This window comes from Petaurus breviceps, unplaced genomic scaffold (genome assembly GCF_028583685.1).
Source record: "Petaurus breviceps papuanus isolate PSGF00001 unplaced genomic scaffold, PetGlider_PUasm1.0 90137, whole genome shotgun sequence".
NCBI classification, from domain to species: Eukaryota; Metazoa; Chordata; class Mammalia; order Diprotodontia; family Petauridae; genus Petaurus; species Petaurus breviceps.
This window is the reverse complement of record NW_027187183.1, coordinates 121,987-149,909: the sequence shown is the minus strand read 5'-3', so window position 1 is coordinate 149,909 and position 27,923 is coordinate 121,987. Positions and strand designations below refer to the sequence as shown.

At 45.1% G+C, this 27,923-nt stretch overlaps 1 protein-coding gene and 1 pseudogene across 1 annotated transcript in view; both read left to right on the top strand.

Annotated features, from left to right (window-relative positions):
• Positions 1–26,228, top strand: part of LOC138176717 (uncharacterized) — a 51,809-nt gene extending 25,581 nt beyond the window's left edge. The window contains exons 4-10 of the mRNA XM_069107539.1: positions 18,096–18,217; positions 19,084–19,132; positions 19,807–19,956; positions 20,775–20,948; positions 22,409–22,492; positions 23,374–23,460; positions 24,063–26,228. Coding sequence (XP_068963640.1) covers positions 18,096–18,217; positions 19,084–19,132; positions 19,807–19,956; positions 20,775–20,948; positions 22,409–22,492; positions 23,374–23,460; positions 24,063–24,152 — 756 coding nt within the window. The 3' untranslated portion in view covers positions 24,153–26,228. The remainder of the gene's footprint in view (positions 1–18,095; positions 18,218–19,083; positions 19,133–19,806; positions 19,957–20,774; positions 20,949–22,408; positions 22,493–23,373; positions 23,461–24,062) is intronic.
• LOC138176696 (destrin pseudogene) lies at positions 10,467–13,034 on the top strand (annotated as a pseudogene).
• Positions 26,229–27,923: the final 1,695 nt, after the last annotated feature.

Here is a 27,923-nt window from a genome sequence, read left to right as displayed (position 1 = left end):
GTCAAAGTGAATAGAGCACTGGCCCTAGAGTCAGGAGGACCTGAGTTCAAATCTGTTTAACACTCAACACTTACTAGCCATGTGACCTTGGGCAAGTCACTTAACCCCAATTGCCCTCCCCCCCCAAAGCAAAAAAAAAAAAAAAGAAGTCTTTTTCATTTAAATTAGGTATAAAAGGCCAATTCTGGCCATCCCACAACATGGCCTCAACCTACCTGCCCAGACTCCCTCATAAGATCACAGGAGCATAGATTTAGAGTAGGAAGGACTCGTCCAACCCTCTCAATTTTAAAGATAAGGGAACTGGAATGGGATAAGGTCACATTGGGGGTAAGTTGGAGAACTGAGATTCAAACCAGCCTTTACATTTTCACATTCCATGGTTCTCATTCAGACTTCTCTCATCTTTGTGAGATTACAATGCATCCTAATGCCATCTCCACCCATTCATGTCCTTCTCTTTGGGGTCTACCTCACATACCTCTTGGGTGAGTTCTTCCCAGGCTCACTTCCCTCACCTCCATCAGCCACCTGGGAGAAGTCATCTCTTCCTCCTCCCATCTTTCAAAGCCCTTTCTCTACCTTGTATCACAGCTTCTCTCGTTAGGCTGGATCTCCTTGAGAACAGGACCTTTGATGTGTCTTTGTGGTTTTGGCACCTAACACAGAACCGGGCTTGTAGGACAGGCTTAACAAATGTTTGTTATTGAATTGAAGATCTTGGTGCAGTAGGGGAGTCAGATTAGTGGGGGCTTGCTTTTAGCACCTTAGACACCTGCTTCCTGTCACAGTGTCCAGTCCTCCTATCTTCCCCTTGCCCTAGAGGCAACTAGGTGGTGCAATGGTAAGAGCATTGGACCTGGTATAAGGAGAACCTGAGTTCAAATCTGTCCTAGAATCGATCTAGCCTGCTAGCTATCTGCTAGCTATGTGACCCTGGGCAAATCAATTAACCTCTGTCTGCTTCAGTTTCCTCAACTGTAACATGGGACTCCTTTCAGTAAGGTGCTTAGCACAGTGCCTTTCACACAGTAGGTACAAAATAGATGCTTGTTCCCTTCTTCCATTCCCTTTTCTGCACAGCTGCCAGGATGTCTACATCACTTGACCTGGTTATAGTCCTGTTCCCTCCAAGGACTTGTCAACCACTCTGATTGTCTGATTCCTCCACCCCAGGGGATCTTAACCTTTTTGTGTGTCTTGGCAGTTTAGTGAAGCCTTTGTACCTTACCTCAGAATGAAGTGTTGTTTTTAAAAAAAAAAAATTATAATGGAAGGAAATGCTTAATTTCAGTTAGAGATGAGTGAAGATAAAGATGCAATTTTTTTCTCACTCAGGTTCTCAGACCCCCTGAAATCCATCTGCAGACCCCTGAGGTGGGGGGAACATCAGATTAAGAGCCCATGCTCCAAAGAAAAGAGTGGCTTTGGTGGGCAGTAAGAGGTCAGCTCTGATGGCCCTTGCTTCCAGCATCTTATTACACTGACTGAAGGAAACTGGGGGTTTGATTTAATATGGGCTTGAGGGAATAGCCCAGGCCAAAGATGTTTTTTAGGGTGAAGCTTGGGGCATGAGCATATCTGCTCCACCTCCCATCTTCTAGGCTTAGTTAAACTGTGTGTGGATTGTACCCCATCTTTGGGGCTATGGGAGGGGATACTCCAACTGAGGAGCTGATGAAAGATGTGAGCATTATTCTTTAATGAGCTCTTGATTCCTGGGCTGGAGGGAATGAATGATAACCAGGAGCCAAACAACCACTTCCCCATATGTCTGGGTCTCCTAAATCCATAGGGGAATGGCTTCAAGGTTCACAATTGGGGATTAAAAGTTAAGAAGCCTAAACATTCCTGGAATTTTCAGTGTGGACATTGGTCAGAGAAGGTATTTGGAAGCAGAGGGAATTCTGTGGTCCATGGGAGGTGTAGCGGCAAGCACCCCGGCATCCTCAGGGTTTGCTGCTACCACAGGTTCTTGGATCTGCTTTGTTAAAGGAAAACAACTCAAAATGGGTTAACAAGCTTACTTTAATCAGTCAGACCATATATCGTTTACCTTGTTCAGGGGAAAAAGGTCAGCATCCCGAACTTCAAAATATACAGGCAGAATTATCAAGACAGAGACAGATCAAGTAGACAGATTTCCAAACTGTCCAACCATTACATCTGGTCAACATCTGGGTTTTTTTCAAAGTCGGGGGACTCTCAACAACGGCTTCCCAGAATTCAGATCAAATCACAGAACACTTCTCAAAGTGAGTCCCAAAACAAAGCTACACATCAGGGCTTATATAGCCTTCTCCTGGCTCAGAGAATGTAACAACCTTTTGGACCCACTGGCCAATCAAAAAGTATCTACTGAAAAACAAGACTCCTACCCCAGGCTCCACGTGCACTTTAGCCTAGGGGCAGGGAAGATCTTTAAAATTTACATTCTCATTACAGGAGGTCATAGGATCATAGATCTAGGCCTGGAAGAGACCTCAGAGGACCTCAGCCTTATAGTTGAAGAAATTGAGACCCAATGTAGTTAGCTGACTTGGAGACAGCTAGGTTGTCCAATGGTTAGAATTCCGGACTTGCAGTCAGGAAGAAGCCTGCAACTGATACTTACTAGTATAACCCTGGGGATGTCACTTAATGTTTTTTAGCCTCAATTTGCTCATCTATAAATTGGACATAATTATAGCATCTACCTGACAGTGTTTTTGTGAGGGCCAAATGAGGCACCATTTGCAACAAGCTTTCCAAACTTTAAAGCACTACATAAGTACTAGTTGTTGTTGCTGTTTGCTATTATTGCCTGAGGTAGAACGGGTAGTAGGCTGAGATTTGTACCCAGGATCCTCTGATCCCACATCCAGAGCAGAACAGGCAGATGCTTCTTGAATGGGAACGTTTCTCTCCCACCAATACAACCTTCTCCACCCCAATACCCCCCAAGTGGTAGATCCAGGAGTCCCTGGTAAGAATGACACCAGAAGGCCCCACCCAAGAGGATAATCCATGGCCCCTGAGCCCCTCCTTCTTTCCCAACCAGTTCAGCTTTTCTGCTGCTTCCAACTCCATACAAAGCCCCTCATCCTACAGTCTCAACTGTATATCACTATGGTAACAGTTGTAGCTCTTAGCTTTTATCAGGAGAGCAGCCCCCCCCCACCCCCTTTGGTATTTCCATCACGAAAGGGAGTCTGAACAAAGAATGAATCATTCAGTCAACCCCAAGTCCCAGAGCCTGAGTCTTCTATTCTCCTCCTCACCACCCTGAGGAGCCCCCTCCCCATCTTGGAATGGGAGGGGAGGGGCTGGCCTGGCCTTACTGTCTCCCTGGAGTTTTGCTATTCTACCATTCAGGGTAGGGCCTGGGGGCTTCTGAGATCTCAGATAAGTGGTTGGGAGTCTCGTTATTCTACCTTGTGCAGTGGAAAGAGATTTTTCTGTGAGATTTTAGTTTTTGTGACTCAGTCTCTAGAGACACATGGTCTGGGCTGAGGGGAGTATGAAGAAGAGAAGAGGTGGTGGGCCATGTTCTTCTTCTTTCTGATGGGGTGCTCTCTAGTAGGGAATGTCCCAGGGGGAGGAGGGTGTTTGGAGCCACCTAGCTCCTCTTTGGCACTCTTCCTTCTTCAGAACTCTTGCACACTCCCTTTTTTATCCAGGCTCTGCATGGAAGGCCCAGCCCTTGGGATCCTCACTGAGTTGGGCTACAAAAGGGGTTATGCACTGGTTTGTATTCTGACCTCTGACTTGGACCAAGTTGTGGCCTCTTGGCTCTAGAGATAGCTGAGGGGGCATCACCATTGAGGGGGTTGATCACTATTAAAAGCAGTGTAGAATAATAATAATAATAATAGAAGAAGAATTTAGTATTTACATAGAGCTTTAAGGTTTTCAAAGCACTTTAAAAATATCTCATTTTATCCTCACAACAACAGAGTGGGTGTGTGTGGGTATTATTATTATTATCCCCATTTTACAGATGGGGAAACCAGGCAGACCAAGGTTAAGTGACTTGCCCAGTGTCACACAGCTGAGATACAATTTAAAGTCGTCTCCCTGACCTCAAGTCCAGTGCTCTATCCACTGTGCTATTTATTTAGCTGCACCTAGATGTGTAAGAAATAGAAAATTAGACTTGGAGTCAGGAGGACTGATGTTCAAATTCCACCTTAGTCACTTCTTAACTGTAAGATCCTGGGCAAAGGGGCAGCTAGGTGGCGCAGTGAGTAAAGCGCCGGCCCTGAAGTTGGGAGAACCCAAGATCAGTTCTGGCCTCAGATAGTTAACACCCACACAAAAAAAACTGGCCGTGTAACCTTGGGCAAGTTACTTAACCCCAATTGCTTTAAAAAAAAAAAAAGATCCTAGGCAAATCACTTAGCCTTTGTAACCCCAATTCCTCTAAGGTCTTTTGACTCTTTGATCACCCTTTGGTCCTCTGTGTGGAGATTTAAAAGTGTCTGGGGGCACTGGGCCTGAAAAGGAAGACCAGAAGTGAAAGGTGGCGTGTAAGCCCCCAGCTGGCCCCCAGGAAGAAGGGTGCAAGGCAGGAGTGCTGACCATAGAGAAAGTAGTTTTCTGGAGAGATAATGATTTGGGAGGGGGAAACCAGTGCCAGGAGACAGGTACTGGCAGTCCTCTCTGGCAATGGGCCGGCCCAGCACAGGCTCTAGAGCAATGCAACCAAATATGTCAGCCTGAAGGGAACAGGGAGGAGCCCAGGGCTGGCTTCAGAGAAGAGGCAAGGGGCCCACCCTGAGAGTCACCCTGGAAGCAGCTTCCCCTAGGGCCAAGCCTTCTGGTGCCTTGAGACAAAGAAACTGAAAGAGGAAGAAGAGTTCCCTCTATTCTCCTCTCCCGTTTCTTCTGGAGGGAAGGCAGGAGATGCCAAGAGGTGCTGGTTCTCATTGCTATTATGGTAACCATGGTAACTGCACAGGCTAATCTTGCTGCTTTCTGGACTTCCCATCCTTGAATGTCTGTGCCCATATGGTGTGAGACATCGGGCTATGCTGTCTCTCAGGGTTTCAGGTTGGAGGGGAGAACCAGAGAGGCAGTGGGGTTCAACTGGGCACATTCTTTATAGCATCAGTAATCAGGGAGATTCTGTCATGGAGATACTGGGCAGGGTCAGCAAAAGGGCAGAGCAGAGAAGGGAAAAACCAGGGTCCAGATCAACTCACAAGGTAAGGGCCAGGGCTTCCATTGCTGGGTTAATTTTAACCTTTTTGATGTCATATACAGGATGGTAAAGCCAATGGATCCATTCTCAGAATAATGCTTTTAAATGAATAAAGTAAAACATATAGGTTTATAAAGGAAACCAATTATATTGAAAGACAGTTGTAAAAATATTTTTAAAAAAATTCTTGGACGGGGGCAGCTAAGTGGTACAGTGAATAGAGCACTGGCCCTGAAGTCAGGAGGACCTGAGTTTAAATCCGGCCTTAGACACTTAACACAAAAACTAGCTGTGTGACCTTGGGAAAGTCACTTAACCCCAACTGCCCTCCAAAAAGCAAAAAAAAAAAAAATCTATTGAACCCTGAATTAACAGAACACCTATATCTATGGCCAAGAAAGAGACCAATGACTCATCACCTTGGGGCACGCACATTGTGAGAAATGTCTGTTATTTTCAGAGCTGTCCAGTGCCCTCCTGACTGCACGTAAGGAGTTTTCCAGGATGGTTCCCTTTCTCCTCCCCAAGACCTATCCTAGAACCCTATGTGTCTCTCCTCTTTTCTGAAGGTGGGAACCCCAACAAAGGGGCAGAAAATGGGGGACTTTTTTCTAAGGTCATATGCCAATATATGAATGAAAGGTCCCTTCCCAGAAGATGGGTCATATCTATTGGCCCCTCCAGTGTGTATGTGTGTATGTGTGTGTTCGAGTGTGTGTGGTGGTGGGGGGGGGATATTTCTACCCTTCTTGACTAATACCTCATACCCTAATCTTCCCTTTTCTTTGATTCACTTGTCTTTAGTGACTCATATCCAGTATGTCTCAGCAGCATTATACTCCCCCCTCATCCTGCCGCCCCTGTATTCACAGTTGACAAAACCACAGGAAGGGGCCTAGAGGCCCCTGAACACAGTCTCCTCCTCCTCACCCCCTCTGCAACTTTGCCTTTATAACGGTGAGGTGTGAACACAGATAGGGCCCAGTTCCAATCTCTGCTGGGTGGCTCAGTTGTGAAACAATTCAGTCCTGTAAGCCGAGCCTAGGTAGGAAAAGAGTGAGGGTAAGGAGGGGAAAGGTCAGCAGGAAGACCTAGAAAGAGATAGATATATATATAGGTCAACCCACATACACAAAGGGGGGACATCAGACAGCACTTACTATGTGTCAGGTAAGGACTTGTCTCTGGAATGTCAGAGGCATTCAAAATGGACTTTAGGGATCCCAATACCCACTCTGTATGTCCTCCTCCACCCCCACCCCCTACCCCCAAAACCAGAAAGGGACCTTGGTTGGTGGGATTCTTGAGAACTCTGAGCCTTTGGTGGCCATCAACCCTCATTAGAGGTCTTCTCCCAGTTCATCAATCCAATTATTACTTCTGTACAGATAACAAATGATCACTTCTGTGCAGATGAGTTTTTAACCTGGGCTCCATGAGCTACCCTAAGAGTCTGTGGATAGATTTCCATGAACTTGGATAGGGAAAAAAATTCTACCTTTGTTTTTACCAATCTCTTGAAATTGAAATTTAGCATTTCCTTCAGTTGTTTAAAAACATTCTGAGAGGGGTGGCTAGGTGGTGCAGTGAATAGAGCCCTGGAGTCATGAGGACCTGAGTTCAAATCTGTCCTCAGACACTTAACACAAAGACTAGCTGTGTGACTTTGGGCAAGTCACTTAACCCCAATTGCCCTCCAAAAAGGAAAAAAAAACATTCTGAGAAGGGGCCCATTGACTTCACCAGATTGTCAACAGGGTGGTGCATAGCACAAAATGACTAAAAAAACCCCTGCTCCAGATAGAATGACTGGGGTTCCTTACCCCTCCCCAACTCCAAACTGTGTCCCTCTGTGGAAATTCCTCCCTTTCTTCAAAATTCATCTAAGGTGTTCTCTCCATGAAGCCTTCCCAGAACCCTTCAGGTAACCTCTGCTGCCTCAGACTTTTCATAGTGCTTCCTTGACAATAGTTCTATTTGAAGAGCATTTTTAAAGCATCCACTATGAGGAAGAAAGGAACTATACTGGGAACCAGGGAAGCTGAAACAAAACAGAAACAGTTCCTGTCCTCAAGGAGCTTAGGATTTCCTTGGGGGAGGGGGCAATAGTATTTACACGGATAATTTATTAGTTAATTTGGTACAATAGGGAGAAAGGGAGGGGAACACACATTTATTTAGTGCTGGATCCAGGCCCCAAGCTGAGCACTTCACAGATATTATCTTATTGGAGAATGAGAGCATTAACAATACAGGAACCAGGAAGGGTTGCTCATAGGAGGAGTCACCTGAGCTGAGCCTTGGAGAAAGCTGGGGACTGTATTATAAGAGAGGGAGGATAGAGGTAGAGGAGGGAGAAGAGAAAGAGAGAGGAAAAGGGGGGGGGGGGCATTCCAGGCATGTGGAACAGCTTGTGCAGAGATGCTGAGGCTAGATATGGGATGCTGAATTTGGGGAAGAGCACATAGGCCAGTATGTAGCCTGGAGCATAGAGTATGTGAAGCCTGGAAAGATAGGCTGGAGCCAGACTCTGAAGGGCTTTATTTTTTATGATTTGTTTAAGTGTTTTTAATTTAGAATTTATTTTGATATCTTGTTTTTACAGCACTTTCATTTCCAAATATAAACCTCCCCTCCTCCTCCCCCTCCTAAAGTGCCTTCCTTATAACAAAGAAAAGAGAAAAAACCCTACAATTCCACAGAATTAACCAACACATAGCCAAGTGTGACATGATACCCAGTGATGCACACTCATAGGTCCCAACCTCTGCAAAGAATGGTGGGAGGTATATTCTCATGTCTCTTCTCCGGGGCCAGGCTTGATTATTATAACATAGGAAAGGATTTACTTGCCAAATGAGAAGTTTGCCTTTTTTCCTGGAGGTAACAGGAAGTCACTGAACATTCTTGAGGAAGGAAGTGACCCGTTAGGAAGATTCTGTTGGCTGCTATGTGGAAGATGCAAGCTGGGGCAGAGAGGAAAGAGAATGGAACCTGGGGGACCAACTGGGAGATTATTGTAGTAATCTTGGCAGGAGATGGAGAAGTTATGAAACACAAATGGTAGTTATATGAGTGGGGAGAAGGACATATCCAAGTGAGAGATTTTTGTGGAGGGAAAATTGGCAAAATCTGTTAACTGCCTGTGGGGAGTAAGAGAGAGACAGACAGACAGACACAGAGAGAGAGAGACAGACAGACAGACAGACAGAGAAGAATCAAGGACCCTTCTGATGTTGTGATCATTGATTTCTGGAAGGATAATGATGCCTTCCACAGGAATGGGGAGTTTGGAGGAGAAGCAGCAGGTTTAACAGAGAATCATGAATCCTGTTTTGTACATGTTGAGTTTGAGGACCAGAGGCTCAGTCAGAGATGTCTGACAGGCACAGTTGGTGAGATGGAACTGAAACTCAGGAAAGAAATAAGGGTTGACTGAGTGATTTAGGAATCCTTTACATAGCGATAATAATTGAACTCCTCATCATCAAGAGAGAAGGTATAGAAAGAAAAGAGAACCAAGGCTGGGACAGAAGCTTTGGCTGCACCCTCACTTGGTGGGGGTGGGGTGGGACACAGAGGATGATTCAGCTCTCATTTCCTTTAGATCTCAGTTGGCTGAATGGGCTGCATGTTTGAAATGACTTGAGTTTGTTCCTTGCTTTCTATCCCTTGTGTTATACTCCTCCTAATGGCACCAAGGGGATGGAAAATTGTGGTTTGTGTAGTCTCAAGGGCTTAATGTAAATGGAGTTGCCATGAAGGTCCCATCATGCTGTGCTAAAGGTAATTGGAACAAAAGTAGTCAGCTCTTTTGTGGCAGACAGGTCCAAAGAAGACGTGGGGACATCTTGCCTGAGATGCTGCATGGGCTGTGGCACTCCAGCATACTGTAATTGACGTAGAAGCCCTAAGTCTGAGGTGGGGAGGTGGGGACAAAAGAAGTTGATGTCAAACATGTTAAAGAAATCCTTTGGGGCAGCTAAGTGGTGCAGTGAATAGAGCACTGGCCCTAGAGTCAGGAGGACCTGAGTTCAAATTCGACCTCAGACACTTAACACGTACTAGCCGTGTGACCTTGGGCAAGTCACTTAACCCCAACTGTCCTACCTTCCCCCCTCAAAAAGAAACAAAAACAAAGAAATCCTTTAAGTGGCCATTGGAGTCCAGGTATCACTTGGTGATGGGCCAGGAGGCTATATCTTTTCCCCAAGAGTCAGGATATTTGGGGAGCCTCATCTGTCAGGGGATGAGACTGTTCTCTTTCCTCTCTTTGTGACTTTGATATTAGATTTTGATATTACAGATGTCTGATTACCCTTCTTTGCAAATAGCCTCTAAGTGTGGTCGCTTCCTTGGCAGAAGTGAAGCCTCTGACAAAGAACTTAGCCAGAGGAGACTGGAGATGTCAGATTTCACCCCTCTCAAGGGAGTGTCCTGCTGGTTTTAAAGCTGTGTCTTCTGCTTTTTATTCCATTCAGTAAAAATCTCTATCTCTGTCTCTAATGTGAACATATAGTCCTTTGGGTTACTTAAAGTTGGGAAGGAAATAGGAATCTTAATAGGTTGTGGTCTGAGCTACATTTAGATAAAGTTATGAAATAAGTTATAATCAGTTAATCAACAGGCATTATGTGGCAGGTGATGCATCTGGTCCTGGGGATACAGATACCAAAAAAATTGAAATAATACTTAATCTCAAGGAGTTTTAAAGGGATTGATTTTAAGTATCCAATCCTAGACTAATTTTTTTTTTAAAGCAATTGGGGTTAAGTAACTTGCTCAAGGTTACACAGGCAGTTATTTCTGGGTGTGGTACTGAGTGTCTGAGCCCGGGATTCGATCTCCAGGTCATCCCAACACTGGAGCCAGTGCTCTTACTCACTGAGCCACCTGGCCACCCCTAATCCTAGACTAAATTAACCTGGGTTGATTTCAAAGGAGCCTTTAGGAACCCAGGCTAGTCTGTTCCTGAATACACAGAGGGATAGCTCTTACATAGTAGGTACTTAATAAATGATTATTGATTGGTTGCCAGGTGGGATTTGGGATGAAAACTGCAGGAACCTGCACTGAGGCTTGTGTCCTGCTCTGCATGCCAGAGAGAGACTGAAGGGGGTCTGGGAGCTGGAGCAGCTCAGGCCAAATGGTGATCTGGTGATTTATGCAGAAGTTGAACTCTGAGAAGCTATGGTTGCCATCCACTTGCCTTTCTGCCTCTAGAGCCCCTGTAAAGGCAGGTGTTTTCATGGAAAGAATTCTTGTACCACTCAGATGTTGATGTATGCCGCCTCATGAAAATGGTAAACTGCTTGAAAGCAAGGTATATATTATCATCAACATTACATTCCAGCCAGACAGGCTGACTAAACTATTGCCTGGACTTGGTATTCCATATCTCTTTGTGCATTCATACAAGCCGTGCCCCAAATCCTACATAACCAGGTATTTAGGCCTTTTCTCCCTGTACAAAGGGAAAGAATCTGGGACCTGGCTGCATGGTCTTCTGGGAATTATAGTCCTGAAGGACAAATGTCAATTTCCCCCATGCCTCGAAGGGGAAGGATCATGAGACTCCAGGGGAGAACTGAGGGAAGACTCAGGGTTTGCCATGCCGTGACAAAATGTCCTTTCAGCATTGAGTCACCATTGGCCAGGAGCTGCTAGGGAGTTAATTATTTCCATTATAATCAAATGTTCTCATACATGTGATTACTCATGGTAGACATGTAATAAATGTTTGATGATTGGTTGATCAGTCAGAAACAGGCAGGGAATATTGCATGTGTTCTATGTAACTCATGTTATGCCTGGGATGCACTTTTACTGCAACTCTGCATTTCAAAATCTTTTTCTTCCTTCAAGTGTTAGCTCTAAGAAGCCTCCGTGATCAGTTGAGTTAGTACATTCTTCTTTCTCAGATTTTCCTGTGGCGCATTGTCCGATCTCTTGCTCCTCTCACCCTGTTCATTTCTGTCTTTGTATTATACTTATCTCTGTACATGTGTCCTACTTTTCCAGGACTAGCATAGCCACATAAAGAGAGGCCTCATTAGGCTGACTGCTAGGTGATGAATTCTTTGACCACAGCAACCCATCAAATAAAGTAAGGTACAAAGTGGTCCTCATTCCTGTGAAGCTCCTTTCTGTTGCTGTAGTGACAATAGCAGAATTGTGGAAGAGATAGGGGATCGCTCCCTTGCCAACTGGCTTTCCTGGGCAGCCCGGGCACCTCAGCCATAGTGTCTCCTCCATCCCCTCTTGGGGAAGAAGACCCCTCCACCTACCCTCCACATTCTTGAAAGAAGCAGTGTCCAGACTTTTTGCTCTCCCACTTCTCTGCCCACCAGTCCAGGAACCTGACCATATTCTGACTTGGGGTCTTTGGACAGATGGCCTCAGAGCACAAGTAACTGATGAAGTATTCTGCATTTTCTGTGATGTGAAAGTTCAGAAATGTTCCACATCAGAAGAAATCAAGAAAAGAAAGAAGGCAGTTATCTTTTGTTTCAGTGCTGACAAAAAAAAATACATCATTGTGGAAGAAGGCAAAGAGACCTCAGTGGGAGAGATGTTGGTGTAACCATTACAGATCCTTTCAAGCATTTTGTGGGAACGCTTCCTGAAAAGGATTGTTCCTACACTGTATGTGATGCAAGCTTTGAAACAAAGGAATCAAGAAAAGAAGAATTAATTTTTTTCTACAAGCCCCAGAATTAGCACTTCTCAAAAGTAAAATGATCTATGCAAGCTTCAAGTATGCAATCAAAAAGAAATTTCAAACCCATCATCTAGCAAATGGGCCAGAAGACCTCAGCTGGACTTGTATTTTTGATAAACTAGGAAGATCCTTAATTATAGCTTTTGAAGGAAGTCCTGTGTAGACGAACATTCAGTACCATAAGCTGAAAAGAAGCCGCGTTTAATGTATCTTCTTGCTAAATATGTAAAACAAATATATTTAGACCAGGGTTTCACTGAGCTGTTTTGTTCTAGATTAAACTAGATATTATGTAAACCTGTATAAAATAACCCTAAATAAATCTAAAGTCTGAAGTTTCGTGGTTGTAAATTAAATTTTTGCTGGCTGGCAGTCTATTTGACAAATTGGCATTAATATTATTGTTTAAGTTCAGAAGTTTTTATTATACAATTAAAACAACCAAAAAAAAGTGGCCATAAACATAGAATAGAAAATTAACAGATATTTTTGTAACTGCTATAGTTACCATGTCGCCTTTGATTACCCTGTTGGTCATAATCTGATGGCAGTTTAAGCCCATTAAAAAAAAAAAAGCCAAATCCTTCCTTGAGCTAAATAGAAACTGATTCTAAGGGTTTGAATGAATGGAAAACATTCCTTCTCAAAAATTTGAAAACCAACACTAATCCACTAAATATAGTAAAGTCAAGTTAGGCTGTCTTCACTTGAACAGTTAATGTGCCTTAACTGCCTTAAAATTGTGCACATTGGTAGTAAAAGCCAGTCTTTCAAAGCACTTTTTAAAGTACGTAGAACAGAAGAAGCAACTCCTATGATAAAGCTCTTCCATTCCCTGGCAGTGAGACTGTTCTGATGAGATAATCTCTCATTTGGGAATTCTACTGCATTCTGCAGTGACTGTGCAATATCTTTATGTAACACTAAATTATTACACAAAACAAATTCTAGCTCTGCAGTAACTTGGTTTGCTGAAGAAAATGACCGAACATTGTGTTGACAATCTATAGGAGGTTTGTGATAACTTGAACCATGTCTCCATCAGAACTTTGTTTCTAGGGGCGGCTAGGTGGCGCAGTGAACAGAGGACCGACCCTGGAGTTAGGAGAACCTGAGTTCAAATTTGACCTCAGACACTTAACACTTACTAGCTGTGTGACCTTAGGCAAGTTACTTAACCCCAATTGCCCTGCCTTCCCCCCTCCAAAAAGAAAGGAAGGAAGGAAGGAAGGAAGGAAGGAAGGAAGGAAGGAAGGAAGGAAGGAAGGAAGAACTTTGCTGCTTCTACTTCAGTAGGCTATGGAAGACCATTAAACAGATGTTCACATTGAGACAGTGGAAGACTTCTTAATTTCCTATAGAGATGGGTTGATTGTATGTGAAATGGATAGTAGGTATGAAACATAATATTCACCTTAATCATCTCCTTTATGAAAGTTTTCAGGGACTATCTTAACACCCTGGGTGTAACACTTTTGAACAGTGTAGAGATGCAAACAAATCTAGAGGGAAGCTTTATTTAATAAAGGAGGCAGTTTTAATAAAACAAAAATAAATAAATAAAAATGAGAAAATTTCTTTTTAAAAAGAAAAGAGCTAGAGAATGACAAGAATGGCAGAGTTTTTGACCATCTCTAAGCACTAACCTAGCTGTTGGTAACCTGTGTGTGAGATCCTTCTGTAGAGGATGGATTCCTAGAGGTTATGAATCAAATTGGTGTTGATATTCCCGCTGTAACCATAATGAAAAGACAAAAGGAAATTGTGACTAGATGGGGGGATGCTTCATAGATTCTCCTTGGAGAGGCAAATAAAGGAGTTATTGAAGTTGGTTTCATCCTGTATCCAAAGGAAACAAATGACAGAATTTCATGGTTGAGTTGATCATCATGTATTGTAGTACTTAGGATAAAACATTTGAAGAAAACAAGACTGCTATGAAAACAAATGCAACTTATGTACTAACATCTAAGTCTATAGAGAAACTCTATGAAGAACTTGTTAAAGGGCCTCCAAAATAAAATAACATATATACTTTAATCCACAGGGACTTTATTTCAAAGATGATCAAAAGATGACAAAAATATGTTGGAAAATATGGGTCACAAATAAGAAATAAGGGCAAAAGCTCATAGGTTATACTGAAACCTCATGTCTATATATATCACGAATACTTTCTTCAAGGAAAGATGACGGAGGTCCTGGATGAGGGAAGCACCCAATAACATGATAAAAATGAAATGGATTATATTTAAATAGAAAGGAAGTGACTGGTTACTGGTATGGGAGTCACTTCTGAAGCAACCATCTATGTAGAGTCAGAACACCAGCTTAAGTTGACGTAAAAATCAATACCAAATTAGATGAATTCATAGAATGAGAAGATGCAGCACATAAATGAAATTACTCCAGCTAGACTTACTAAAACAACCTGTTGATGCCAAAAAATGGGAAATGGATAAAAGAACAGATATAACCCAGGCTAGTATCATTTTCTTTTTCATATATTTTTATTTATTTCACTAAATATTTCTCAATTACAGTTTAAATGTTTTTTAACTTTTTTTTTTCAAAATTTTGAGTTCCAAATTCTCTTCTTCCCACTCACCCTCTGAGAAGGAAAGCAATATGATATTCATTATACAAGCATCACCATTTTCTAAGTAAGTCAAACAAATGTAAATCAGTTGCCATACAGAGGAGATCAAAAGATCCTAGAAACCACATCAGTCAGCAAATAGATCTACAGTCTTGGCAAAGAGAGAGTTATGGTAGGCAAAGGCACAGAGTATATAGCTCATTTGTGGAATCTTGTGGAGAAGGATAATGGGATATTATAAACAGTATCACCTTCCAATTCATTGAGAAGAAGTGGAAGGAAAAATATTGCCAAGAAAGCTTGGCAGGATCCCAACTAAGAAAAATCATCTCACATAAGGTAGACAAAGGAAAAGATCTGTGAAGATTTTCATAATAAACTCTTTTCTCTCTTTTTGACAGCAGTAGAGATACCACATGTAGCCTCAAGCATCACAGTGTACAGTGTGCTGCATAAGGGCATAAAAATGCCACTAGAAAACAAGGATAGGCAGCTAGGTGTTAAAGTGGATAGAGTGCTGAGCCTGGAGTCAGGAAGACTCTCTTCATGAGTTCAAATCTAGCCTCAGACACTTACTAGGTATGTGACCCTGGGCAAGTCACTTAACCCTCCTTGCCTCAGTTTCCTCATCTGTAAAATGAGCTGGAGAAGGAAATGGCAAACCACTCCAGTATCTCTGCTAAGAAAATCCCAATGGGGGTAGCTAGGTGGTGCAGTGAATAGAGCACTGGCCCTGTCAGAGTCAGGAGGACCTGAGTTCAAATCTGGCCTCAGACATTTAACACTAGCTAGCTGTGTGACCTTGGGCAAGTCACCCAATTGCCTCTCCAAAAAAAAAAAAAAGAAAATCCCAATGGCATCATGAAGAATCAGACACAACTGAAATGCCTGAACAGCAAAAGGACTGAATATGCACAGACTAGACTAAGACTAGACTTGGTCTAGACTAAGTGTGTATAGACAATGTTCATGCTGGAGGTGACACAATTATGAAGTGTTGAGGAATTCTTTTTTAAATTATAAAAAAAATTGAGATTTTATTTTATTTCATTTTATTTTCAGGTCCATATTCTTGCCCCTAATTGAGAAAGCCAAAAAAACCCATAAAAAAAAAAAATTACAAACACGTATAGTCAAACAAAACAAATAACCTGCTTTAGAGCTGGAAGGAACCTTAAAAGGTCACCTAGTCCAACTCCCATTTCCAGATAAAGAAACAGAGGCCCAGAGGCAGCTAGGTGGTGCAGTGAATAGAGCACCGGTCCTGGAGTCAGGAGGACCTAATTTCAAATCCAGCCTCAGAGACTTAACACAAAAACTAGCCATGTGACTTTGAGCAAGTCACTTAACCCCAATTGCCCTCAAAAAAAAAAAAAAAGCAAAGAAACAGAGTCCCAGGCTGATTAGGTGACTTGTCCTGTAAGTAGAAGAACCAGGACTCCACCCCAGGTTCTCTGAATCTGAATCCAGGGTTCCTAGCACCACATTACACTGCCTGTCAAACTCTGTTTGATGAGCCTTTGGATATTAATGTGAAATGAGGCATAAACTGGAGAGACGTCTGCTCACCAAAGTTGTTTGCCACTGACATGGATCATGTCCAGCACAGCAAGCTCATGGAAGAGGGATCCCCTACTGAGGGCAAGGCCTCCAGATGCTTCTGTTTGCTGATGACATCATCCTGAGGGCACTGAGCCCTGAAACATTGCCTCCTAAATGAGATCTGTAATCACGCAGAAGAATCAAGCCTGATTAGCACACCAGGTGGATGGAGATTTCCTATGGTTTAGACCAGGATGTGGTGTATCATGGACAAGCCAATTGAGCCGGGCTGTCCGTGTATATATCTTGACTTGGACACTGAATCATCTGGGCCCAGAACTGAACAGGAGAGGGAGAGTTAAAGGAGAATAGGCTAGATTGCTATTGGGAAACGGCACTGCTTGTAATGACCCTCAGCATCTCCCTGAAACAATATTCTTCCAGTTATGAGAGGCCAGGGAGGGGGAGGGAGATAATAATTTATATGGTGCTTCACAAATTTTATCTCATTGGTCTTCACAACAACTCTGGGAGGTAGTTGCTCTTATCATCCCCATTTTACTGTTGAGGAAACTGAAGCAGACAGAAGTTAAGTGACTTGCCCTTGGTCACACAGCTAAGTGCCTGAGGTCAAATCTGAACTCCAGATCTTCCTGACTCCAGGCCCACATTCTGCGCACTATGGCGCCACCTAGCGGCCTCAAGGCAGTATAGCCGGGTAGACAGAGAGCTGGCCTTGGAATCAGGGGATCCTGGGTTCAGGTCCTACCTCTGACACATTCTGTGTGACCTGGAGCAAGTTACTTAATTTCTCAGTATTTCCAGCATTCTATAAAGCTGTAAGTTGTTGTGCAGGTGCTAAGCTGCATGGAGAGGACTTCCTTCTCACCAGGTTTGGTTTAAAAAATTATTTTAATTTTCATATACATATATCTATGCATATATGCATATGTGTGTGTATACCTCCAGTGATGGTGACATATGGTGACAGTTCTTCATTTCTGAAGCATGAAAAATTGTGAGTCACCTGAAGGATAACAGAGAGTAGCTAGCATCTGTCTAGCACTGGGCCTGGAATCAGGATGACCTGAGTTCAAATCGAACCTCAGACACATCTTAGCTGTGAGACCCTGGGCAAGTCACTCCACCTATGTTTGCCTTAATCCCGCGGAAAAGGAAATGGCAAACCACTCCGGTATCTTCGCCAAGAAAACTCCACGGACAGTATGGCCCAAGAGGGCACAAAATATTGGCCGTGATTGAATGACTGAACAACAACAATGTGCCAGGTTGTCAATGAGGAATTGTTCAAGAAAAGCAGCACAAGGAGGCGTGCCTGGAGAGGGAGATGGGCTCGCTGCCCCAAATCTGTCCTCCTTGGGTTCTAACGGGCTAACTGAGGGGCAGTGATTAGGTGGGCTGGGGAGACCGGGTTCACAGACTGCTCCACTTCTTTGAAAGTGGGTGTGCTGTGGCTACTTGAGCTCCCTCTTCCGAATAGACCCTCTATGACTGTCTACGTGGGCCATGGGACTTCACATAGTTTGTTTAAACTTACTTAGTGCACTTACCATGGATGTTCTGTGTTCTCCTGATCTGCCTGTGAATCTTATCCAGGGGGGTGCTGGTCAGTGTTTTCTGAAAAGGCAGGACACACTTTCAGATTTAAAATATTTTATTAACATTCTGTCCATCACTTTTTTAAGGCCAGGCAATCAACAAAATAATGAATCAATCCCTGGTATGTAGCATTTTTAAATTTCTGAGGTGTAAATGTTACAGTGAAAATTTAACAGTTGGCTCACTCTCAAGAGTCAGTATGAACTACACCCCTGGCTCCAGTCCTTCTCTAAGACTGTAAGCTTTGTGAGGGTAGGGACAGTGTCTTCCCTAAATGTTTTTCTATTTCCCCCAGTGCTAGAGACAGGGCTTTGAACAACCTAAGTGTTTAGTAAGTGTTTGTTGAGTGTATGAATGAGAAAAGGGATGGATATGTGGGAAACCCTGGTCTGGGTGAGGAAGCCAAGGACCTGACTCAGTGCTTCCCCCAGGTGACCCACAGTGCGACCTTCAAGGTGATGGTGGTGAAGATCTATAAGAATGATGTGGACCAACTGGTCATCCTGAGGGAGATCAGCTTGCTGCAGAAGCTGTCCCACCCCAACATCGTCAGGTGGGTATGCTGGGTCTGGGGACATGGGAGCCAGGGATAGGGGCTCTGTGCCCAGAGAGTTTTAGAGGCCCAGGGCTGCCTGTGTGTGCGCACATGCACACCCACACACACATGCCACAGCTTTGTCTGACAGTCTCCATCTTTGCTTCTCTAGCCAGTGTTCTCCCTTGACTGAGTTACATAAAGAAGCTGGGGGAAGCCAGATCCCACATTTTGTCTCTGTATTCTCTGGGTACTGCCATACCCATTGGGTTTTGGGTTCTTGGCAATCCAGTGGCCATGCTATTGAGCCCACATTGGTCTGGGTCTGTCTGGGCAGACATCTCTTGGCCTGGTACTTCTGCTTGGCTGTCTCGCCCATACACAGAAGCGCCAAATTGCCAAGAGTGTCTGTTTTGATCATCTTCATTCCTCTGTCTGTAGAGACGTTTTCCCCTCTCCCCAGCTGCTATTGGTAACAGAACCAGCAGCTCTCGGGTTTCTCCACCTTGTCCAGATAGACTCAGACACTTGCTACAAGCTGCCTCATGTTAAAGTCTGCCACACGTCCCTGGGAGCCTCATGTTACACGAGGCCCCGTGTCCAGGGGAGCCTCGTGTTACACGCAGCTACCTGTCACAATCAGGCACGATTTCAATAATAAGACAGCCATACAGTACATGCCAGTAGGTTACATGCAGCATCTCATTACATACTGCCACACTCATGCCCATTGGCGTGCTGTTAGCAGCATGTCACGTTCATAGCTGCCCACAGTGTGGTTATCTGCTCAGTTTTCTTGTGAGGTCAGAGCTTGGACTTAGGGGACCTGGGGATGGGGGGGAGAATGGGAGAAGACTCCAAGTCAGCGGCCGTGTCATCTGCAGGTACCTCGGCATCTGTGTGAGGGATGAGAAGCTGTATCCGATCCTGGAGGTGAGAGCCAAGGAGAGCCCAGGCTAGAGCTGAGCTGAGTGTGAGAGTGGGGAAGGTCCTTACCATCCACTCCCTGGCTTCTACAGGACTACTCCAACCCTGACCTGACTAGTGAGACTCTCTCTCTCTGGTGATAACAGATCCCTTGGGAGGAAAGCCCCAGACCCCTTGTCTGATGCTCCCTGTTGTCCCATTCCACAGTGCAGAAGACAGCTCAGAGATGGGTGGTTGATTTGGCCATAGTCACACAGCAGATAGAAACTGAGTAAAAGAAACCCAGACTTCTGGTCTTCCAGATCAGGAGTGTAACCATTTAGGTGCTTTCCCTGAATTTGGGGGTTCCCAGGAAACCAGACATGGATGTTTCAGAATGTCAGAACTTTAAGGGAACTTAGAAACCAAGACCATCGAGTCAAACATCCTAATTTTACAGATAGGAGAAGTTGCGGCCCAGAAAAATGAAGTGATTATCCTGAAGTCCCACAGCATGGCAGTGGATCTCTTAAGCTCCACTCTCTGCCTGCTACCTGGGTGAGATTGGGACTCTTGTCCTGGGGGCCCTTTTGTGGCAAGGGGTCATAGAGAGGTTAGCCAGGTTTGGCCCCATGTTGCCAGGGGTCTTAATCATTAAGTCACATTGGGGTGAGTGCCCCTCCCCTTTTTCTCCCCTGTAGTATGTAAATGGTGGCTGTTTAGAAGAGTTGCTGGCCAGAGCTGAAGTGCCTCTGAACTGGAAGGACAAGGTTGCTCTGGCCTGTGACATTACCAGGGGCATGGTGTATCTACACTCCAAGAATATTTATCATCGGGACCTAAACTCCAAGGTAAGGGGCAAGTAGAGACCAAGGACAAACCCTTGTGCTGGCTCCGAGTCTGGAATCGGCAGCTGCTTCATCGACAGCTCGACTCCTCCCCACCCTCAGCCCCAGCATCCAAATGCCAACCTCTCTCCTCTTCCCTGTGTTCATTGGAGGCCTCGGCGCTGCCACCCTCCTTCTACTGTAGCCCCTGTTATTGCTTTTTCCTCTTACCCTCATTCCAGAAAGTGAAGGGTGAGTCCTAAGTCCAACCTAAACCCCACTCAAACTATCAACGTTACACTGGGCCAGTCTTGTGTCTGGATGCCATTATTCTCCCATCTTTCAGAGAGGAATACTGGGGCACAGAGAGATCTGAGGCCTCCTTACCTTTGTCTTTGGAGATCACATAATGCCTGGGTAGCTCCAGGATCCAAAGGTTGAGGGGAGGGAGAGGGAATGAGAGGGAAGAAGTGATGAAGCCATGCCTTTCTTTACAGCTATGCCCTATGAGGGGAGGCCTCTTGAATATATGGGCATTAGGGGCAGCCAGGTGGAGGGGCGGCCAGGTGGCTCAGCGAGTAAGAGTACCGGCTTCAGTGTCAGGATGACCTGGGGATCGAATCCAGGCTCAGATACTTAGCACCACACCCAGAAATAACTGGCCGTGTAACCTTGAGCAAGTTACTTAACCCCAATTGCTTTAAAAAAATATATTTATAGGCATTGAAGGAGTGGTACCGTTACCTAGAATCTCTGGCCCAGATAAGAGGGTGTGTGTGGGGATCAGGACCATGATTCATGGAAGATCTATCAGGTCTTCCAATCTCAGGTTCTCCTTCCAGAATTGCCTGATCCGTGTTACACCTCGGGGCCGGGAGGCCCTGGTTACTGATTTTGGCCTGGCTCGGGAAGTGGTAGAGATGCCTGCCTCTGACCCTGAGAGGAAGCTGTCCCTGGTGGGCTCTGCCTTCTGGATGGCCCCTGAGATGCTCCGGGGGGAGCCATATGACCGGAAGGTATGGCCAGGTCTGGGGTCGACATATCACTTATGGGAGGGGTATATATTAAGACCACTCACTGTAAGTGGAATAAGGGTTCTCTAAGCTTGAGGGATTTATAAACAAGGAAGAGACCAAGATTAGTATCTCCAGGCATTTCAGTTCCTTCACTTGGCAGCCAGGGGCCTTTGATTATATGGTAAAGCCCTACATTTGCACAAGGGTGGGGAAAAGGAAATGCACACACAAGACTTATGTTTCCAAAAGCAATTTACTAAAAGATATTTTGAACAGCCAGCTAGAGCCAGGGGTGGGGTGTTGCAGCTGGCCTCCAAATCTGACTGGGACTCTGTCCTGGCAGCGCTAGACATGGCTTCCCAGCATTCCCTTTTTTCTATAGAAAAAAGTCCCTCTCTAGGATGTTAGGGGTCTTCCTTCTTTTGAGGGGGGTGGGATTCCAGGATGGTAACTGATGGGGAATAAGGTATTATCTGCTTATCTTCACTTCCAGAGGTACTCTTTAGAATCTTTGAATACAGGAATTGGTTGAGGGGCGAGAGAGTCTGGGATGTGGAGGGTCTCATCTATGATGCTAAGAATATATTGATATGTATGGACAATCAGGTGACTCAATGGATAGAAGGTAGGGCCGTGAGTCAGGAAGAACTGAGTTCAAATTCAGCCTCAGACACTTACTAGCTGTGTGACCCTGGGCAAATCACTTAACCTCTGTTTACCTCAGTTTCCTGACTGTAAAATGGGGAAAATAGCACCTACTTCAAAGGGTCATTGTGAGGGATGAATGAGATAATTGTAAAGCACTTAGCATAGTACCTGGCACCTGATAAGAGTTATATAAATGTTAGCTATTATTATTAGCTATTATCATCATTAATATAACTTAGTATAAAGCTCGCATATATCCTGTAGTGAACACTATTGATGCATTTACATTCTTCAGAATGAGGAGGGAAAGCCTTTGCAATTACTGCATCTTTCAGAAGCAAAACCATATGCTTAAATGCATATTAAGAAGGACAAATCAAATTTCTGAGACCAGCTATTATGTAGTGCAGCAGCCAAAGTTCTGTTGGCCCAGCCACAGGGTGTGGGAGCCTCTGGGATGAGATCTTGGCCGCAGGTCTATCCCTGTTTGGACAAACACACCCATTTTCTCCTTTTCCCAAAAATGTGGCAAGGAAGTGGAGGCCATTCCCACATACTAGTCCCAACACCTACGACAGGAGAAAGAGGAGAGTTTCAGATTAGCATGTGAGGAAATGGAAGGTGGTGTTGGTATCATTTGAACTGTTTCCAAAATGCTGAGGGGGCTAAGGGTAGAATTCCATTTGGGTGAGGTTAAGCTTCTAGGAGGGAAATTTGCCTCTAGTTCCTGAAGGATTCTCACTGAACTTTCAGGAGGGCAGCTCCTGGTCTCCCCACTGTCTCAGCTCCTCCCCATTTTTTGGCCTTGACAGGTAGACGTGTTCTCATTTGGCATTGTCCTTTGTGAGATCCTGGGTCGGATTCCTGCTGACCCTGAGGTTCTTCCCCGGACACAGGTGAGTCACACAAACATCATTGTGTGGGTTATTATTGAAAAGGGAACAGTTTGAGTGCAGGGTATTAAAACTATATGTAAGTCACATGCATAAACTCAGAGAACTCCCTTGGATTTCCCCCAGGCTCTCAGGGGGTAACCTCAAGACATATATATGAACAGCCAAAGGACTCCCCCATGCCTAGACCAGAAACAAACCCTTTCTACTACCCAGAACAAAGAAAAAATTCCCCACTGAGTGACTAAGAACAGGAAGAGAGCAGAGACGGGTGGTCCAATGGGAAGGCCTGGGGGTACAAGTGTTGGAGTTAGAGGTGACAATTTGTCTGATGGCCTGAGTTTCCACAATTCTGGACAGGAACCCCACAGCTTTTTGAGGGCAAAGACTATCCCATGTTTATCTATACCTTCCCTAGGGCAAGCAATAAGTATTCAATAAATGTTAGCTGAATTGAATTTTCTTTAGGCCCCAGAGAGAAAATGAGGGAGCAGTTCTATGCATGGGGGGAGGACTGGGAGACCCTGGGGCAGTTGCTTCCAGAGGTTTCCCCCCATCCAGAAATCTCTTTATAGACTGGGTTCTGGGAGGATGTCTTGGTCACTTCAGGTGTTAGTTTAGCTGATGAAGTGATAGTAAAGAAATAACCCCTATAGTGCGCTAGGTGAAGAGAGCTTGGGGGAACTGAGCTTGCTAGGAGCCAGGTGAAGTGTGGGCTGTAACGATGATGACAGGTGATTGACACCCGTGGTGGAGGGGAAGGTTCAGTTGTGGGTTCTCCCCTTTATCCTCTGTGGGTGTGTTTGGGGATGGGATGGAGCAGATTTCTGTAGGAGTTCTCTTTGCTGGGCACAACCTCACTACTGACCTTTCTCCCTCCCCAGGACTATGGACTAGATGTGGCTGCGTTCCAAGGGATGGTCAGTGAGTGCCCCTCACGTATCCTAGATTTGGCTGTGAGCTGCTGCCGGGTATGTTTGCTATTTTCCCACTCTCTCTATATTCCCATTCGGCCTCAGCCTAGGCCATCCAGGAAATGGGTGTCAACCAGCCTGTAGTAGTAGCTTTTGCTGGGTGGTACAGTGGGTAGGGAGTCAGGAAGACCTGAGCTGTGTGACCCTGGGCAAATCAATTAATTCTTTCACCTTCACTTTCCTGTCTGTAAAATGGGGATAATCATAGCACCTACCTAATAGAGTTATCAGGAAGATCAAATGAAATAACTTTTGGAAAGCTCTTTGCAACCCTTAAAGTTTGTATAAACATTAGACCTTTTTTTTTTCTTGTTCACATGTGAGTCCTACAAGAAAGTTCCTAAAGCTCAGAAAACTCTGGAACCTGGTGGTTCTAGTCCAGGGTCTAACTTGTGAGATGTATGGCCTTGAGGAATTCCTTGTCTCTTTGGGGTCTCTGGTCCCCACCCTGTAATTCGGGGAAATGATTAACCCTTAATACGGAAGATCTTTCTAGCACCCAGCCCATTGCTAGTGCCAGGGTAGGCCCTTTCGACACAGGAGACCTGTGGGTAGCAGGAGTTTGTGGGATCCCATTCTTTTTCTCTTTCCCATCTCAGTTGGAAGCTTTGAAGCGGCCATCCTTCACTGAGCTGCTCGAAGAGCTCGAGGAGACGGCCGAGATCCTAGACCCCCAGATGGCCAGTTAGCTTTTGAGGTGTGGACCTCAGTGCCTGCTCCCAGCTGGCCCTCCCATGGGGACAGACAGGCTTCCCCGAAACTGAGCCATGAGCAGATCCAGACGGGACAGCTCCCTGCCTCAGCCTCCGTGGACTTGTTTGTGTTTGAGCTGCCAGCTGCTTTCTCAGAAGACTTGGTGACAATGAGAGTTCAGCAGATAATACAGAGAGAGAGTTATCACAGAAATAACTCAGATGGGAACATTTCCTGGGTTCTTCTGAAGCAAAAGGCTTAAAGACTTGTTTGTCATATAAATAATCAGAATTGCTCACAGGATGGATGGAGATGTTCAGATGCCAGAATTCTCCTTTCCCCTGTGGGTTCCATCCTGGGCACCCTATAACCCCCACACTAGTATGGTAACCAAGAGCCAATGCCCCTTTTGGAGAAAGAGAGGTTACTAGACCAGAGCTGAAAGTCAGTCAAGGGCAAGAGCTGAAACTCAAGAGTCTCCAGCCAACTCCTTCCATAGCCTCCCCAGCAATCTTCTAACCCTGGAGAAATGTCCACCCTGGGCCCCTGCTTCCCTGATTGGTGACTTCCTCTTCTGGACCACTGTCAAGAAAAGCCTGAGCTATGCTCTGATTCACCTAGCTCCCTGACCCTCCTCATGGGTACCCTTTCTTTCTCTTCTCTCTCTCTCCTCCCTTCCCTTCTGGAACCATGAGCCATGATCAGATTAACTCTGGCAGTGCTCCTGCTCAGTGACTCCTCTAGGCTTCCCACCGAAGTGACCTTTCCTGGCCACCATGCTCCTTTGTGTATTGTTTCTCCCATTAGAATGTAAGATCATTAAGGCTAGGGACTGCCTTTACTTTTTATATTTATATCTCCATGACTTAAATAGATGAATGATGGACAGGCAGGTGGGAAGTTAGAACAAAGGACTCCTGACCAATGGGGGAAGAGCCACTGGATCCATGGCGCCATCTCAAGGTCATAGGTATTTCTGATCTCTTCTGACTCCTTGGGAGGCCCATCCCCCAATGATCAAAGGCCCAAGGCCACAGGTCCCAAACCTGACCCCTCAGGTCAGTCCATGAGGAAGCCTAGAGGCTGCAGGGAGGAGGAATCTGTCTAAAAAGTCAAATTCCACTCCCCCTCCCTCCTTTGACTTGGGTGCTTCCCTGGGAAGAAGTGGCTGTAGACTCTGGAGAGAAGCTTTCTGGAACCCAGGATCATCTCATTGCTACAGAGGATAAACCCAGTAACTCAGAACTACCTTCCTTATGGGTATCAACAGCACGATTATCTCTCCCCAGGAATTACACATCCCCATAGATGGATGTTCACTCTTATGTATGTCTACCCTCCCACCTTTACAAGACACTGTTTCCTAACATCCTCTATCTAGGTATCTTATGCCTTTGTCTGGGTCTCATCTCATTCCATCTGTGTGTTTTTGGGAGAAGGTGCTTTCGTAAGCAAAACCCAGCAGCCCGACCACCCAGATGCTGAAGAACACCAGTGGGTGGCTAATGCTTGTTCACATGTGGCAGCTTCTTCCTCTTCTTGTACTTTCTGCAGAGCAAAATGGTTTGCAACCCAGTGAATTGCTGTTTTTCCCAATGCTGTCACTTTGAAAACTCCAACTAGCTTTCTTCATGGGACAGTGAAATTGGAATGGGCAAGGGACATCAAGACAGACCAGAGGCTGTATGGGGGACACAAAGTAGGAGGCCTGGCTAGCAAGGTTCTCTATGTCTTGCTGGGTGAATTTGAAGAAGCCACTTAAAACTCTCTGGGCCTTATTTTCTTCATGGGATTCAGAGGGACCTGCTAAAGTTTCTCCAAATGTTCTAGATGAGGTAGGACTTGCCATGGATGGGGAATGTTTGCAGGCACCACTTGGGTGGCTGGATGACATCCTCATACCCCCCTGAGGTTGGGTCCTGAATAGGAGAGGGAGGATGGACTGGGCAAGGTCAGGAACATGTGCAAACACAGCACGTACTCCAGAACTTCTCTGGCTCTGCTCCCCTGACCCAAGGTCCCTGGAAATGTCTTACTAAATAAAGGAAATAAAGCTTGTTGAATTTGATAAATTGCTTGTTTTTGTTCAGTTGTTTTCAGTTGCATAGGATTCTTTGTGACCCATTTTGGGGTTTTCTTGACAACGATACTGGAGTGGTTTGCCATGTCCTTCTCCACCTCATTTTACAGATGAAGAAACTGAGGCAAACAGGGTTAAGTAACTTGCCCAAGGTCACATAGTAAGCATTTGAGGCCAGATTTGATCTCAGAAAAGATTTGACTCCAGGCCTAGCACTCTTTCTGATGGGGATGGGATCTGAACCCTCAAAAAGGAAAAGACCGTGTCTTTGGGATCTGGACCCCAAAAAGGAGAAGTCCCACATGACCCAGGTCCCTGGCATTTGCGTTGGGCCCAGTCCTTCCCAATTAATAATCCTTTCATTGTGGACCTTATTGTCTGCACCTGGCCACATCCTAGACCGCTACTCCTGGGTTCCATCTAGACCATTTCCATGTGGCCCAGGTCCCTGGCATTCACCTGAGGCACCCAGCCCTTCTGGGTCCTTCTCTTTTAACTCCCACTCACCCCAGACCACTTGGCCACTCCTAGATTCTTCCTTCAGTCTTTCTGTATATGAGGTTCATTTCCCCCCAATTAAAATGCTCAGGCTCCTTAAGAATCTCACCAATGCTCAGATTTAGGTGGGCCCACTTGTCAATACCAGTATCACAGTAGGGCAGATTCTTAAGATCTCACCCACCCTGGCGGCTAGGTGGCACAGTGAATAGAGCACCGGCCCTGGAGTCAGGAGGACCTGAGTTCAAATCCAGCATCAGACACTTGACCTCACACACTAGCTGTGTGACTTTGGGCAAGTCACTTAACCCCAATTGCCCTCCAAAAAGAAAAAAAAAGATCTTGCCCACCCAGACCCTCTGTTCTAATCAACCTTATCTCTGGCTGAATTCAGAAGGCTTGCATGGAATCCATTCAAGGTAGGACCTGTGTTGCTATTTTGGGTGTCCCAGGACCCCTGCACCTCAACATATCCTCTATCCCATCTAGCTACCCTGATAAATGATTTAGCTTCATACAATTTCTGTTTTGTCTTCAACATAAATTGTGTGTGTGTGTGTTGAGTGAGAGAGATGATACAGATCTGTGTCAGATTAAATCTGTCTCTGTGTGCCCATCACTCTGAGTGAATACACCCATCTACATTTGGATTTATACAGCTGTATGTATCCCACGGTCTGTGCATTGCTGAAGAATATCTGGCTCTGACATTAGCCAGTAATAACATTAGCCAGAAGTAACATTCAGTTACTTCACCCCTCTGAGCTTCACATTCCTCATCTGCAAAATGGGTATAAATCATACTTACATTACCCAAGGGGTTGGTCTGTGTCTATGGTTTAAAGTTTCACTCTGTGAACCAAATTAGGGGTCAGTCTGTGACCTGAGCTTAGTCAAGGCTTGAAGAATCTCTGCCCTGACTCCTCATTCCCTAGAAAGAGAGCTTCCCTCACTCTGGAAGTCCAAGGTTTTATAAATGGGTTATTTTTTCCCATGACCTGCTTGCTGTAAAGGACCCTCTATTTCCAGCCATGAGGAAATTCTCCCATATTAGTTTATCACTTTAAGCTGAATATGGCATCTCAAATGGAATATAGTTAGAGATCCAACTGGGATTTCTTCTTTGGGTCACACCACCCTTCCCCCTCATCCTGTGTATTTAAATGTGTGTATTCGGACGGATGGGAGG